Below are 16,192 nucleotides of genomic sequence, written 5' to 3'. Positions count from 1 at the left end.
ATGTGGACCGCGTTATGGCCGATAATCCACGCGGTATGTGGGCCAAATCAACGTGTCTGATGTGGGCCACATCTGGGCCATACCAATTTTGCTATCTGGGAAAGGACAGAGTTAGAGTCTCTGATATAAATAACAGAGTTAGAGACTCTGATATAAATAACAGAGTTAGAGACTCTGATATAAAGAACAGAGTTAGAGACTCTGATATAAAGGACAGAGTTAGAGACTCTGATATAAAGGACAGAGTTAGAGACTCTGATATAAATGAAAGAGTTAGAGACTCTGATATAAAGGACAGAGTTACAGACTCTGATATAAAGGACAGAGTTAGAGACTCTGATATAAAGGACAGAGTTACAGACTCTGATATAAAGGACAGAGTTAGAGACTCTGATATAAAGGACAGAGTTACAGACTCTGATATAAAGGACAGAGTTACAGACTCTGATATAAAGGACAGAGTTAGAGACTCTGATATAAAGAACAGTGGTGGATCTCACCTCTGAGCTTTGGGGTCAGTGGTTTTAGAGGCTCCGTCGTCTCTGAACTCTCTCTCCTCCATCGTGTGTCCAGCTCTGACTCGCTCTGAGACTGAGGGAAACTAAGAATCAAAATAACAGACACTGAAAGGTGAATGCAAACACTTTATGAGTCTATGGTCATGAAGATTAGATCAGGAAGACAGTCTGTGATAAACGATCAACCACATACAGTATCATTCAGTGCCAAAAAGCAGAGAGAGACAAGCCTCAACATTTCTGACACAAGGTCATTGAGAATTACTAGTAGCAACTGTATAGGTGTGTGTGTGTGTATATATATATATATATATATATATATATCCATCCATCCATCCATCCATTTTCTTCCGCTTTATCCGGGGCCGGGTTATATATATATATATATATATATATATATTATTTATATGCATACATGCATACATACATACATATTTAATTTTTCAAAGAATATGAATGACATGCATGTTTTTTGTATCGGGCAATATACAGCCCTGCCAGTAATCAGATTAGTCCCAAGTCTCAACATGTCTCATTTTGACAAATCGTAAAGACCTACAGTGCCAACGACAGCCACACCTCAGTGTTACAGCTACAGAGATTAAACTATAGTTTGATTAGAAAATAGTGATAAACACGACTCAGCTAAAATAATAAACATGAAACTGAGCATTTCAGATCTGATTAAAGTCAATAAATCAAGGTGTCAAGGAAATGAAGGAAGAAAGACTCAGACTAAAGAGAAAACCAGGACCAAACCAGGACTAAACCAGATCTGAACCAGGTCTATGCCAGAGCAGGGGTTGAATATGATGAGAGCAGTCGAACCTGAGCGGATCCACAGAGTCCACCGTGTCCCAGAGAAAAGTGCGTCTGACGGAGAGGCCGGTTTGTGCGTTTCTTCCTCGTGTTACTCAGAGCCACACCTGGATTGGCTGCGGTCCAGGTGGGCGGGGCTTCAGTCCAGGTGGGCGGGGCTGCAGACAGATGACAGGAGGAGAGGCTCATGCAGCAGACAGTGATGAGGGCGGCTCCTACAGCAGCTCCTACAGTGTCATATCTTCATGCTTTATTGTATCCAGCGTGTGGAGTTTATTGTCTCCAGTAAAAGTGCTGTTGATGCACTGGTTCTTGTCACGGGTCCAGCTCAGCTCCGGTGTCCAGTGCAGACTGTGAGAGGCTTGAGCTCAGACTGACCACAGGCTGCTCCAGGTAAGACTTCACTGATCTGCTGTCGGGAGGTTAACGTCGGCCTGGGGATCTGCAGGACCTTAACCTGTTCCTGACTGTCAGGGTTCGGTTTAGGGTCAGGGGTTCAGGTGATGGTGTGAGGTAAGTTGTGAACACTTGGGGATTTTGGATATGAATAGTTGCCAACTCTAACCCTGAACTGGCAGATAACAAGTAAACCTCTTATCCCCCACCTTTACTGAGCGCATTTTCTCCAGTTTGGTTTTACCCAAATCTAAAAGCTTCTAAACTGGAAAGCAACAGTGTATAATTCCTCATTCGGAAACTAAACTGAAACTGAATGAAACTTTTTTCATGCATTGTTGCCACGTTTGTCATGTTTTTAGCATTTGTGTCGTGTTTTTTTCGTCATTTTTTGTTGTTTTTTATTTATTTTGTTGTGTTTTTAAATAACATTTGTGTGTCACTTTTTGCTGCTTTTTTGTATAGTTTTCATCCTCGTTTCCGTTTTCATAATTCTTTTTACAAGGCAAGTTTATTTGTAGAGCACAATACACAAGGCAATTCAAAGTGCTTCACAGAAATTACAAGAAAACAGATCAAATCAATAAAAACATCAACATAAACATTATCGATTAGTGATGTGCAAGTCAGGGTTTTTTTTAACCCGACATAGCTCGTCGTGCAACGATGTTCTATTTTTTTTCTATTTTTTAAAAATTACGGGTTACAAATATGATCCGTATTAACAGCACCGCCGTGTCAAACCCTCACGCTCTCTCTCTCTCCCTCAGAAGATCGCTGTGCAAGAGGGAGAGGAAGAGGTAGTCCTGGTCTGATCTTTGTTCAGGTCTTGGTTCGGGTCTTGGTCTAGTCTTGGTCTGGGTCTGGTTCTTAGTTGTGGTCTTGGTCTGGTCTTGGTATGGGTCTTGGTCTGGTTCTTAGTTGTGGTCTTGGTCCGGTCTTGGTTTGGGTCTTGGTCTGATCTTGTTTCAGGTCTTGGTCTGATCTTGTTTCAGGTCTTGGTCTGGTTCTTAGTTGTGGTCTTGGTCCGGTCTTGGTATGGGTCTTGGTCTGATCTTGTCTTAGTCTGTGTCATTGTTCGGGTCTTGGAAAAGTTTAAAACTGCTGAACATCAGGAAAAAGACGGAAGTTTAATGAAAGATAAAGAACATGAAAACCAATTATCGACTGCGAAAGGATTCCAGTCAATCAATACCTCAAAAACGAAGTGCGCACAAACGCTAATTTTATGTGCACAAACGAATGACACCATTTTGAAGCACATCGGACACTATGGGGGGCTAACTTCACACAAGAGAAAAACGTTGCTTGCCTTATGAAAATCCGACGTATATTTACGGCAAAAACCTGCTGTAAAGATGACGGAATAAGTTGTGACTGAATTCAATAAATGCATGTACGGCGGCTCGAGTGCCCATGACCGGCATTTTTTAACCCGCCCCAACCCGCCCCGTGATCAAAGGAGAATTTAACGACCCGACGGGTCATGTCAGCTCATGTTTTTCAGATGGTAAAAAGCTGCCGAAGTTATTGCTCTGATGTGGCTGTTTAACTTCAGGTCTGAGTCCATGATCACTCCTAGATTTCAAACCTGATTTTTTGGTTTTAGAGAGAGATACTCAAGGTGACTGATAACACTTTGCCTTTGTGTCTGTGGGACAAAAACAATGATCTGTTTTGTCTGAATTTAGTTGGAGAAAGTATTGTTCCCTCCACAAACTGATCTGTTGGATGCAATGACTCTCTGCCAACATGGGTCTACAGTCTACAAACCCATGTTGACCTGTATCAGTGACAGAGAGTATCTGCAGACCCATGTGCACCTCGATCAGTGACAGAGAGTATCTGCAGACCCATGTTCACCTGTTTCAGTGACTGAGAGTATCTGCAGACCCATGTTCACCTGTATCAGTGACAGAGAGTATCTACAGGCCCATGTTCACCTGTATCAGTGACAGAGAGTATCTACAGACCCATGTTCACCTCGATCAGTGACAGAGAGTATCTACAGACGCATGTTCACCTGTATCAGTGACAGAGAGTATCTACAGGCCCATGTTCACCTGTATCAGTGACTCGTAGACCTGAGTGTCGTCTGCATAGTTGTGGTTTGACACACTGTTGCTGTTTATTAGCTGACCCAATGGAAGCCTGTACAAGTTGAATAAGAGGAGTCCCAAGATTGACCCAGGGGGGACACCACAGATCATGGCAATTTTTTTGGTAGAGGATGAAGAGGAGAGGACCGAGCACCGAACCTTGGGGAACACCCTGAGAGAGGGGGCGATGGAGGAGGAGCAGCTGTTGATGTGGATGACCTGTTGCCGGTTTGTGAGGTAGGACTGAAGCCAGGACAGAGCAGAGCCGGTGATGTTGAGGCTGGATTTGAGGCGGGACAGGAGGATGAGGTTAGCATCAGTAGCTAAAACAGAATTTAGCATTAGTGTTCAACATTCAAAGTTTAGCATCAGCAGCCAACAAAGAATTTACCTTTAGCAGCCAACATGTTTTAGCATCGGCAGCTAACAGAGTCTAGCAAGATTGGCCAAAACAGAGTATAGCATCAGTGACCAAGACAGTTTAGCATTAGCGGCTAACAGAGTTAAGCATTCAAAGTTTAGCAATAGTGGTCAACACAGTTTAGCGTCAGGGGCCAACACAGAATTTAGCATCAGCGGATATCAGTCAGAGGTTAGCATTAGCAGCTAACACAGATTTTAGCATTAACAGCAAAAGTTTAGCGTTCAAAGTTCAGCATCAGCGGCAAAAAGTCAGAGGCTAGCATTAGCAGCTAAAACAGAATTTAGCATTAGCGACAAACAGATTAGTATTTAGAGTTTAGCATCAGCGGCCAACAGAGTTTAGCATTCGCGGCTAACACAGAATGTACATTAAAATCTAGTAGTTTAGCATTAAGAGTATAGCACTAGAGGCGAACCGAGTTCAGCATCAGCGGCTAACACAGTTTAACATCAGGGGCCAAAACAGTTTAGCTTTAGCGGTTACATAGTCAGAGTTTGGCATCAGGAGCCAACACAGAGTTTAGCATTAGCGGAAAAAAGTCATAGGCTAGCATTAGTAGCTGTCAGTCAGAGGTTAGCATTAGTGGCTGTCAGTCAGAGGTTAGCATCAAAAGCATACAGATGTTAGCATTAACGTCTAACAGAGTCTAGCATTCAGAGTTTAGCATCGGCGGCCAACAGAGTTTAGCATCAGTGGCCAACAGTCAGGGTATAGCTTCAGCAGCTAACAAAGTTTAGCATCAACAGCAAACACATTTTAGCATCAGTGGCCAACATAGTGTAGCATCAGCGGATAACAGTCAGAGGTTTGCCTCAGCAGCTAACACAGAATTTAGCATCAGCGACCACGACAGTTTAGCATCACGACTTACCTGGTCTCGTTTACGTGACACGGCGGCGCTAGTGTGTTAAAGCCTCCACTTCACTGGGAGAGTCGTCGTTCTGGCAAATACGGATTTTGTTCACAAAAACTACCTGTACACAGGGCTGATCATCACGTGAACTCACACCAAGAGGGAAACCCGCGAGCACTTCTGTTCTGGCGAGTGCCGTTTCTGTGCCTGGAGCAGCGTCTGGCGCCGGAGCCGGCGGAGCCACAGTGTCAGCCGGACTCACTGTGAGTGGTGGTTTGGGGCAAACCCGGACTGGATCAGGACCGAACCCGGACCGTAGTTAATGTGAGCCTGGGGTAACACTCAATGCACCTTCACATCTGCAAATACACTCTGTTTTCTACGTCTAACTGTCGTCTTTATCATAGTTTAAACATGAACATTAGCAACTCCTCACCGGCATGAGCGAAACACCAGAATCAGCCAATTCACACAAGCATCAGTGACTCATGGATGAATGTAGGGCTGCACAATGTACTACAAAAATAAAATCTCTATCGTAAGAAGCCACAATCTGTCGCAAAATTACTACAGATGGACACATTTATTATTTTACTTCCGGCGTAAAAGAAAAAGTTTCCCTAATATTTGCTGAAAAACAAATTACTTACAAACTGTGTTTAAATGAAATGGCACATATTACATGACAACAGTTTAGTCAAATGTTTTTTTCCTGATATTGTGCAGCTCTACATATAAGGATGTAAATGGACGAGGTAAATGTGTGGATGTAGAAGGAGGTTGTAGAAGAGAGAAGCAAAGTGAGAGAGTCTGTGAGAAAGGTATGAATGTGCGTGCGTATGTATGCGGAGGATGTATAATATAAACGTAGTCACTCACCGCTGACGTCTTCATCAGACGCTCGTCCAGCAAAGTAGCATCAATGATGGGGGAGGAGAGAGGTTGAAGGAGAGAGGAGGAGGGAGGAAAGTGACAGAGTGTGTGAGAAAGATAATATGGATGTGCGTAAGTATCCAGAGAGCAAGAGCGAACCATAACCCTAACCCTACCAGCAGCACCAGCAGCACCAGCAAAACCAGCAAAACCAGCAGCACCAGCAGCACCAGCAAAACCAGCAGCACCAGCAAAACCAGCAGCACCAGCAAAACCAGCAGCACCAGCAAAACCAGCAGCACCAGCAAAACCAGCAGAACCAGCAAAACCAGCAGCACCAGCAAAACCAGCAGCACCAGCAAAACCAGCAGAACCAGCAAAACCAGCAGCACCAGCAACACCAGCAAAACCAGCAGCACCAGCAAAACCAGCAGCCACTCACCGGTGACGTCTTCATCAGATGTTTGGCTCCAGCAGAGTTTACTCACCTTGTGCTCCTCTGGTCAGAAAGTCCTCAGTCCGTGATCCAGCGCTGGATTCTGTGAAAGAAAAGCATTTAAAATCACATGACTCCAGACCTCACCAAGCCGCCACTCGAAATCTAGAATAATTAAGACACAAATCTGGACCAGGTGAGGATTTTTCTATCGGTCAGATTAACCTCTGGTTTTATCTGTCGTTCTCGCTGCAGTTTACACACATTTCTTCTATATTTCACTTTTTTAAAGATGGGAAACCACATTTTATTACAAAAACCTATAACACTGACATTGTTTTTAAATGTAGGAGGACAGACGGGCCTCTCAATGTTCTCCTTAACCTCTTACCCCCCGCCTTAACCGAGCTTTACCCAAATCTGAAAGCTTCAAAGAAAAGCGTCAAAACAAGGATGAAAAACGTGGAGAAAACATGACAAAAAGCAATGAAAAAAGGAATGAAAAAGCCACAAAAACATGACAAATGTGGCGACAACATGACAATCACTTTTGTTGGTCTTAGCTTTCAAATGAGGCGTTGCACTGTCGCTCTCCAGGTGAGAAGCTTTTAGATTTGGGTAAAGCTGAACAGGAGAAAAGGCGCTGGGTAAAGGCGGGGGCTAAGAGGTTAAAACATGTGTGGAAGTGTTGGGCCCAGGTCAGAGTCAGGGCCGTGTTTCAGTCTCAGTCGCTCCTGATTTCACACATTTCTGATGATTGTAAATGTTCAAACATCATTTTACATTTTAGCTCCTTTAGTTCATTTAGACGAAGACTAAAACTACATTAAAACATGTTGTAAAATTAACACTGTTCCATAACAAAGGCCAGGGTCAAACCGGTCTGACCAGGTCCAGGTTTTGGGACCGACCTCTGGCTGTGGCCATAGCACTGACCCGTGTCTGACCCGCGTCTGACCCGCGTCTGACCCGTGCCTGACCCGCGCCTGACCCGCGCCTGACCCGCATCTGACCCGCGCCTGACCCGCGCCTGACCCGCGCCTGACCCGCGCCTGACCCGCGCCTGACCCGCATCTGACCCGCAACTGACCCGCGCCTGACCCGAGTCTGACCCGCGTCTGACCCGCGCCTGACCCGCGTCTGACCCGGGTCTGACCCGCGCCTGACCCGCGCCTGACCCGAGTCTGACTCGCGCCTGACCCGCGCCTGACCCGCGTCTGACTCGCGACTGACCCGCATCTGACCCGCGCCTGACCCGCGCCTGACCCGAGTCTGACTCGCGACTGACCCGCGCCTGACCCGCGCCTGACCCGCAACTGACCCGCGCCTGACCCGCGTCTGACCCGGGTCTGATGTGACTGAACAGACTCTGCCTCCAGTGAGGAGAGAGTGGACAGCCCTCACTATCCACACGCAGGTCATAGGATTTAATATTTCACAACATCATACCGCTGTGCTATAAGGGGATTTTACCCATATTAGCATTTAGACGCTGTTAGCGCCGCTTTAGCTGGTGTTAGCATAACATTAGCATGTAGCTTACCTTCATAGTTGTATTCAGCGGTTTCTTTTCTGTTCTAACACAGCTCGGCTCCTCTGAATGATTCCATAACTCCCTCCAGAAGCAGCATTTGTCCACATTTGTTCTCATGGCGGCTCTAAAAACTTTTAATGACGATCTGTCCCGCGTGCTCCTCCGTGGGGGCCCGGGGGCGCCGCGGTCGGGTCGCGCTCATTAGCCTCACCTGTTTCCTTCAGTGAAGAGGTCATTCCTGCCTTCACAATAAAAGAGCACTTCCGGTCTGACAAACTTTCACAACAAATGGCCAGTGTTGGGCGGGTTAGTCTAAAGCAGTGGTGTCCAAACTACGGCCCGCGAGCCAACTGCGGCTCGAGGCCCACTTTTAATTGGCCTGCTGCAAATTCTAAAAACATAATATCATTTTATTTTATTATTTTTATTGAATATATGTATAAAATAAATGACAATCCCTTAATAGAAAGCTGTGATGAAGGCTGTGTTTTACTTTGAGCATATTTAATTAAAATGCATAGATATATATCTGAGCTCTAATGAGTGTGGCCCAGTTAAAAAAAAAAACACCAACAACAACATGTTTAACTAGAAGCTTTTGTGATTGATTTGCATAAACGGTTTAATTTGCAGTGAATGTAACGGTTGGAGTGGAGTTCTGACGATGGTTTGGGAAAAACCCACCATATTGCCCCCCCTTCAATAAATTACCGTTCACGTTCTATTTTCACCACAGTCTATCTTTCATTATAACATTCAACAAGTGAGTATAGTGATTATATGCACCAAAGTACTTCAACAACAAGCCTATTATAAGTTTCTAAAATACAAAACTTCTCAATAACCAATGATTAAACCTTTTGTTCAAACCTTTTATCATCACTATTTCATAACATATATTGTTGCTCACATCGTTATTTGTTTCTTAAATATGCACAGCTCATTTTTATAACACACTGATCCAGGTCTCTGATGTTAAAGAGCCGTTCTAAAGAGCTGATCATGAACGCCACATCCTGAGTGGTTAAAAACAGCGACACCAGAGTCTCACATGGGGAACAGCAGGCGACCACTGAACGTGCTGTGGTGATTTTGAGTATCAGAGATTACATGGTTTTGCCACAGACGCAGAAACACCACGTCTCCGGCCTCCAGGAGCAGAGTGACTCCATTGGACGTGGTGCCGTATCCGTCTGACTATCATTCACCTGCGATAAAAACATGTTCTCCGTTCTTCACTAAGGCGGCTGCTGAATGGTGTGAACCTCCATGAGCCATGATGTAGAACTCAAAGTGGTAGCTCCTCTCACCGGGGCGATGAAGAACCCTGTAGGAGAGATACAGTCAGGACATCCACTCAATTCTTATGTTTTTGGCTCTATAAACCACCACAGTAGATTTAAAACAGCAAAGATGTGCCTGAACTGCAGACTTTCAGCTTTAATTTACATCCAACTCAGATGAACTGTGTAGGAATTGTAGGTTTGTGTGTGACTAAAAGTATTGGGACAAAGTGGCTGCTCAGCTGTTCCCTCATTATCACATTGATGAGGAGCAGATGAGACGAGTTCATTTCAGTGAGATTTGCATTCTGGATATTGTTGCAACATCAGTGGAACATGGTGGTTCAGCATCATGGCATGTATTTACTGATGTGACTGTCGACAAAAGCAGCAGGATGAATTCTGAAGTGTTTGGGCCAATATTATGAGCTCATATTCAGCCAAATGCTTCACAGTGCAGATGGACAATGACCCAAAACTACAGCCAAAGTCAAAGCTTTTTAAGGCGAAGAAGTAGAATGTTATTCAATGGCCAAGTCAATCACCTGACATGAATCCAACTGAGCAGTGTTTCAGCTGCTGAAGTCATAAGTGAAGGGAAAATGTCCCAAGAACAAGCAGGAACTGAAGACATTTACAGTCGAGGCCTGGCAGAACATCACCAGGGATAAAACCCAGAGTCTGTGACGTCTGTGCCTTCTGGACTTCAGGCTGTCATTGACTGAAAAGGATTTAAAACCAAACATGAAAAATAAAAAGTTTGATTCATAATTGTTGCTTTGTCCCATTACTTTTGGTCCCTTGAAAAGTGGGAGGCTCACATAAAAACACTTGTAATTCCTACACCGTTCACCTGATTTAAATAGCCTCAAATTAAGGCTGAACTTCCTGCACTTTAAGGACATCTTAGTTGTTTCAAATCTTTTGTGGTGGATTATGGAGCCAAAAAGATGAGAATTGCGTCGATGTCCCAATATTTATGGACCTGACTGTAGTGTAGTGCTGCTGCTGAACACTTCACTGTAACATTATTTCAGTTCCTTCACCTGTGTCTGGGCTGTAGGCCTTTCCAATGTTGGAGACCACACGTTTGAACACCAGAGTGGTGTGAGCGTTGATTGGTCCAAGCGTTTGCTCGCCTGATTCTGACAAAGAGGCAGAGAAAGCCACTTGTCCCACTGGAATGAGAAGTTTAACAACGACATCACAGATTGAACTCGATGCTTTTGTGAAAATAACATTCCTGTAGTTTTTAATGTTCTTCCTCTGGTTCCAAAGCATCAGTAAAAGTCTCACCTGCTCTGTCTCTCCTCAGAAACTCCACTTGGTTTTCAGTCTTGTTGGTTCGAGTCTTTAAGCTCTTTAGTCCAGAGGCTTGAGCTGAAGCAAAACAATGAGTCTTAAATCAGTCAAGAACAAAGCAACAAATTGTCTCAAACACACTTTGCCGTATCAGAGAGAAGTGTCGTCTTTAATCTCACCTTGGTCAAGTGTTTGCATCTGCTCCATCCTCGTCTGCAGCTCCTCGATCCTGATTTCATATTTAGCCAGTTTAGTGTTTTGTTCTGACAGAGAGAGCAGTCCAGTTAAAACAGAACAAAGATGGAGCAAAAGCTTCATTCTCACCTTGGTTGAGCGTCTGCAGCTGCTGGATCATCAGTCTGTTCTCGGCCAGTTTGGCGCTCGTCTCTCGGAGCACAGCGTGGAGGTCTGACAGACAAGGATGAGGCTCCGGCACATTCACACTCTCTGGACTTCCTTGTCTTTGTTCAGTGATCTCAGCTCCAGACAGAGAGCAGAGCAGCAGCAACAGACACAACACACTCATTTTCCTGCATTCTGGTCAATTCTAAACAAATAAAAACAATATAACAAATAAAACAGTCATGATCTGGCCATTCTGCTGTTGTGAAAAAGTCCTTGTATAATTAGTCCAACCAAACTGACACTAGTGCATCTTTAACCCTTAAATGACCCGGCGGCTGTAGCCTATGGGTGGTCAGCATGATGCCTGTACTTTCCATCAGTGGTCTTTTTGACCAGGATCAATGGTGTTTAGGGTTTCAGGTTTTGTGGATGGAATGTATGCGTAACCATGGAGACGGTGCAACCAGCAGGGAAACCTTTCAGAAACCCGGAAAAATTGAAATCAAGATAATTTAGAGGAGAACGACATTTATTAGGCCCGAGCAACGGACATGCAGTGTCCCGCGAGGGACTAATTAATATTGTTAACGGGGGACGAAAACGCAAGAATTCACGTAGCAAAGGTGCACCGATATGCAAGTAACAGGGGTCAAAACGTAGTGCTCCGCAAGCTCTAATTTTGGGTGGGGTTCGCGAGAGAAAATAATGAAAGTTGGCTCTGTGGCGCCCCCTCAAACAGGCAGTTTACATTGACTCAATGGAAGACCGGTCACACAAAAATCATCGTACAAAAGTGACATTGGCCAAGGACATAGACCACGTCAGGACATGTAAAAAAATATATTGTGACCCCGCCCTAAATGCTACAGGAAGTCGGCCATCTTGGCCCGAACCTCAAACTTTCAAAATTGTACCTCTTGAACTTCTGGCCCCTGATCCCCGAGTTGTCATGTCCCAAAATCATGTGGCTTTCAAAATCATCAATTACATTTTTTTTTAACTATTGGGTGTGGTCATGACAAGGCCGCAACTGAGAGGCCATTTTCAGCAAATTTCAAAGCCTCATATCTTTCACAGACTTTGTCGGATTGGAACGGACCCAATCCGGCGCACGTGCACATTCCCCACCTGGACCTAATGGCGACAGCAGCCGCTGTCGCCAAAAATGCCTTTAAATTGGCTTGTAAGTGGCTTGTAAGTGACCCGCCCATCCTCCGTGACAAAAAAAAAAAGAGTTCTTTGCCTGGCAACATGTTGGACTCTGTCAGTGTTTCTCCTGATATTCATCAATTTTCTAAATTCCCCCCTTTATTCACAAAAGCCACAGTTTTAGACTCGCACAGACTTATACTAACCCTCTGTCACCGAAATAAGTTTTACTTTGGACGTTTTTGACTGCAAATTCAGCTTTTTCTGGACTGTACAATCACAGGAAGTTCAGTTAGGGTGTTTCCTGTCCGCGTCTCTGTGTGTTCCTCGTACTATATGGGTCTCACAAAAATATTGTCCGTTTCTCAATACTCATGAATAGAAGTATGTTCTCGTGTGCTCGGGAAGTATGTACTTGCTGAGCACACGAGAAGTATGGAGAGAGGAGAGAACGCAAAAGTTAAACGTATTGGAACAGTGGTCGTGTACTCGGGGCTTTCAACTAGCTGAGCTGTTACTTTCACCTGCGTGCGTTTAACTCCTCGGGTGAACGGCAAGGGGAGAAAAAACATATTTTATGTATAGTATATATATACAATATATACTGTATATACAAACATACTAAATGAACATGTTAATTTTGTATTTTCAACTATATATTTTTTTTTTGGGGGGGGGATAATTGTTTTTGATTATGAATATACAGTACAAACATTTACACATTCATTAATGGAATAATGCATATTCATAAATGGGACACCCTTGAAGCAACAGTTTGCTTATATATGGGGCCCAAGATAAACCACAATATTAAAAAACACATACATTAATACATTAGTAACCCGAAAAATTTGAAATCATCCGATATATAAGGCCGATTTAGTGGATGTTACAAAATCAGCCAATCTATCTTCTCCAGGATAGAAATTGACAGAGACTTTTTGCTTTGGAATGAGGGAGGGCAGGGAGTTCAGCTTCCCGATGGCCCTGTGGACGAAACTGTTCTTCAGTCGACTGGAACTGACCCGTAGATTCCGCAGTCTCCTCCCTGAAGGCATCACCTTGAAGAGACTGAGTGATGGTGCGAAGAGTCCCTGGTGATTTTGACGGCTTTGCTTTGGATGAGACGGGTCGAGTACATCTCCTTAATAGAGGGGAGAGGAGCTCCACAGATCTTCTCTGCTGCTCTCACGATGCACTGGAGGCTCCTTCAGCAGGAGGCAGTGTGATGGAGCTGGTCAGGATGCTCTCTATAGTCCCTCTGTAGAAGAACCACACAGTGATGGAACTGGTCAGGATGCTCTCTATAGTCCATCTGTAGAAGAACCACACAGTGATGGAGCTGGTCAGGATGCTCTCTATAGTCCCTCTGTAGAAGAACCACACAGTGATGGAGCTGGTCAGGATGCTCTCTATAGTCCCTCTGTGGAAGAACCTCAGAGTGATGGAGCTGGTCAGGATGCTCTCTATAGTCCCTCTGTAGAAGTTGCACATAACGGAGGCTGGGACTACGAGGGAATTTGTAACTTACAAATTAACCACGCGGTAACAGAAGTGACGAGTTTATTGTTTACATTCACATTTCTCCATCTGCTTTAAAAAGTTGAACATGTGCAAATAATAAATCCACTTTGCATTGGTCACATATTTAAATCAATGTTATTCATTCATTTATTGAGTGGTTTTAATGACAGATGTTGAACTCAGGATTCTGGAACAAAAGGATTTAGAAAAAGACAAAGACGTGACCGAGAGTTTCCCTTCATACGGTTTAGTTATTTTATTAATTTATCTGAAGGAGATTTTCCAACATCTCTAATGATTTACTTTTTTAATCAATGAACTGGGAAAGGAATGTCAGGAAAAGTTCATGTGACTGAAACTCATCTGTATAATTGAGACTCTGATCCTCAGTCTGACAGAGTCACGGAGGAGTCTAAACTCCAGAGCCTAAACCCAGGGATCAGGGTGTGAGTGAAGGTGGTGTTGAAGGTGTGGAGGTGGATCAGTTCCTCAGAGGAGACTGTGTAGAAGGACAGAGAGCCAGCAGCACAGTCCACATACACCCTTACTGTCCCAGAGGAGGAGCCGGACTGAGGGAGGCGGGTTTGTTTGTTTTTATGCCAAACAGAGAAACCACGTTCAGAGCAGGACAGACTCCAGGACTGATCATTGAGTCCAAACCAACTGTCATCACCTCGTCCTTTCCTCCAGATTCCTCTGTAAGACACTGATATATCGACCCTCCCTCTCCACTGGACCTCCCAGTAACAGCGCCCAGTCAGACCAGAATCACACAGAACCTGAGGCCAGACCTCAAATCTGTCCTGATGATCTGGATACGGCTGATCTTCTCTCACAAGTGTCGCCTTCTTGTTGTTGTCAGACAGTTTGAGGTTCGTCTGAGCTGTGTTTGGATCCAGAGAGAGTTCAGTGAAATCTGACGGAGAGAAAACACAGCAGCAGTTAGTCCCTGTTCACTCTTTAGAGGAGAACGACATTTATATTGATTTGAAATGGATTGAAAGATTAAAATATGAATATTAACAAATACATGATCGATTTAATTGTTTAACAAAAAAAAAATTAAGAGACAGTTTGCAACATTTCACCCCGACAATAGAATAAAACAGGAGCTTTAATTATTGTTTCTGTAAAAATGCTTCTGTTCCAAAGGCTTCACAGGATCGTCTGAGTGAAGCTGAGCTCATTTATTTATGTTTCAGTTTAGTTTCTCTTGTGACGTAGCCACACATAACCTGGAATGTTCTGAAGTGACATTTAACAAACATTTTCTTTCGTATTAAAACTTGAATTCTTGTTTGTGTCGCGCAGTCGCAGATAAAGAAACATAATGAACATTTACATTTAAACTCTTAGAAAGTGGTTTATCAGGAACAAAAAATAAATAAATTAAGGATTTAAGAATAATTAATGACAAAACTGTTTATTTTCTAAATAATAAATGTATTTTCCGTTCTAATTCTCAAACAACTGTCTTCAAGTTCAAATGTGTTGGGCTGTGTGACAGTGGGCTGGGCTGTGTGTCAGTGGGCGGAGCTGTGTGACAGTGGGCGGGGCTGCGTGAGGGCTGATAAAGTCTCAGGTTTAACCTTTGTGTCGTCCTTCAGTTTTCTTTCTGTCGCCCCTAGTGTACAAAAATTGACACTCTTCAAATTAAAATACAAAAACGTAATTCTTTCATCTTTTTCTTATTTTTTCACAAATCTCAGGAATCACTTCTCACCTTCTCAAAACTACCAAACATGTGATTTATTTGGGAATTTTAACCCTTTATTTACCAGTTTCAAACCAAATCTTTGAGGTTTGTTAAAAACAACATAAAAACCTGATTCTCTTTAAAATGGATTTGAAGCATTTGTAGTTTGTCTGTCGTGGACGATTCTTTATGTCCAGTTGTTCATTATAAAAACATTCATGACTTCCTTTGTCTTTGCTCCCCTGTCGCCGTATAAAAGTCATATATTGGATCATTTCATTTTGCAGAACAAGAGTCAGGTTTGACATTTGTCCTGTATTTCTTCAGTTTGGACCTTGTTCCTGTCGTCCAGATGAATGAAATCATGTTATTTTCCCATTAGGATATAATGGAGCCATGGCAGAACCTGGACCTTTCTCACATCAAACTTCACATTTTAAATCTCACTGTAATACAGGAAAAAAGTCACATATCTGTGATGTCAGCGTTTCATTTGGAAAAAAAAGAAGTTGAATTTGACATTTTCACTACATTTCAGAACTTTCCACTTTTCTAACATTGTAACAGATGCATGTGTTTACAGTCAGTTTATACTGAAGCTGTGGCCCAGGGGAAACTACAGGATTTGTTTGTCTTTATGTTTTATATAAAACATATTAATATTATTAATATTAACAAGTGATTTATCGACAATAATGTTGAGTGTGAAGAAACAGCTCAGTGGGAGCGTCACAATCAGGGGTTAGTTTAGAAGCAGAAAAGTCTCTGTTGAAAATGAGGCCCAGGTTTGTAAACCTGAGGGAACACGAGAATAAATCCAGACTGTAGCTCTTTGTCCAGGTTATTTAATTAATACAGTGAATTTGTTCATGTGCCGACAATGGGAATGAGCTCCAATCTGATTAAATACAATAAACATGTTAAATTTCACTCCTTTTCTT

The 16,192-nt window shown here is 43.4% G+C and overlaps 2 protein-coding genes across 2 annotated transcripts in view; both read right to left on the bottom strand.

Moving 5' to 3' along the window:
* Nucleotides 1-11,846, bottom strand: part of LOC306960577 (NACHT, LRR and PYD domains-containing protein 3-like) — a gene marked incomplete at both ends in the record, with an annotated part of 33,675 nt that extends 21,829 nt beyond the window's left edge. The window contains 8 exons of the mRNA XM_079553009.1: nt 501-601; nt 3,992-4,155; nt 6,471-6,521; nt 10,282-10,413; nt 10,532-10,615; nt 10,717-10,800; nt 10,862-10,945; nt 11,783-11,846. Coding sequence (XP_079409135.1) covers nt 501-601; nt 3,992-4,155; nt 6,471-6,521; nt 10,282-10,413; nt 10,532-10,615; nt 10,717-10,800; nt 10,862-10,945; nt 11,783-11,846 — 764 coding nt within the window. The remainder of the gene's footprint in view (nt 1-500; nt 602-3,991; nt 4,156-6,470; nt 6,522-10,281; nt 10,414-10,531; nt 10,616-10,716; nt 10,801-10,861; nt 10,946-11,782) is intronic.
* A 2,095-nt stretch (nt 11,847-13,941) lies between these two features.
* Nucleotides 13,942-16,192, bottom strand: part of LOC306960576 (protein NLRC3-like) — a gene marked incomplete at both ends in the record, with an annotated part of 115,704 nt that continues 113,453 nt past the window's right edge. The window contains one exon of the mRNA XM_079553008.1: nt 13,942-14,471. Within this exon, the coding sequence (XP_079409134.1) occupies nt 13,942-14,471 (530 nt within the window). The remainder of the gene's footprint in view (nt 14,472-16,192) is intronic.

Source organism: Gobius niger (genome assembly GCF_951799975.1).
Source record: "Gobius niger genome assembly, chromosome: 3".
NCBI lineage: Eukaryota > Metazoa > Chordata > Actinopteri > Gobiiformes > Gobiidae > Gobius > Gobius niger.
Note: the sequence above shows the minus strand (reverse complement) of the source record. Positions and strands in the feature narration are given on the sequence as shown.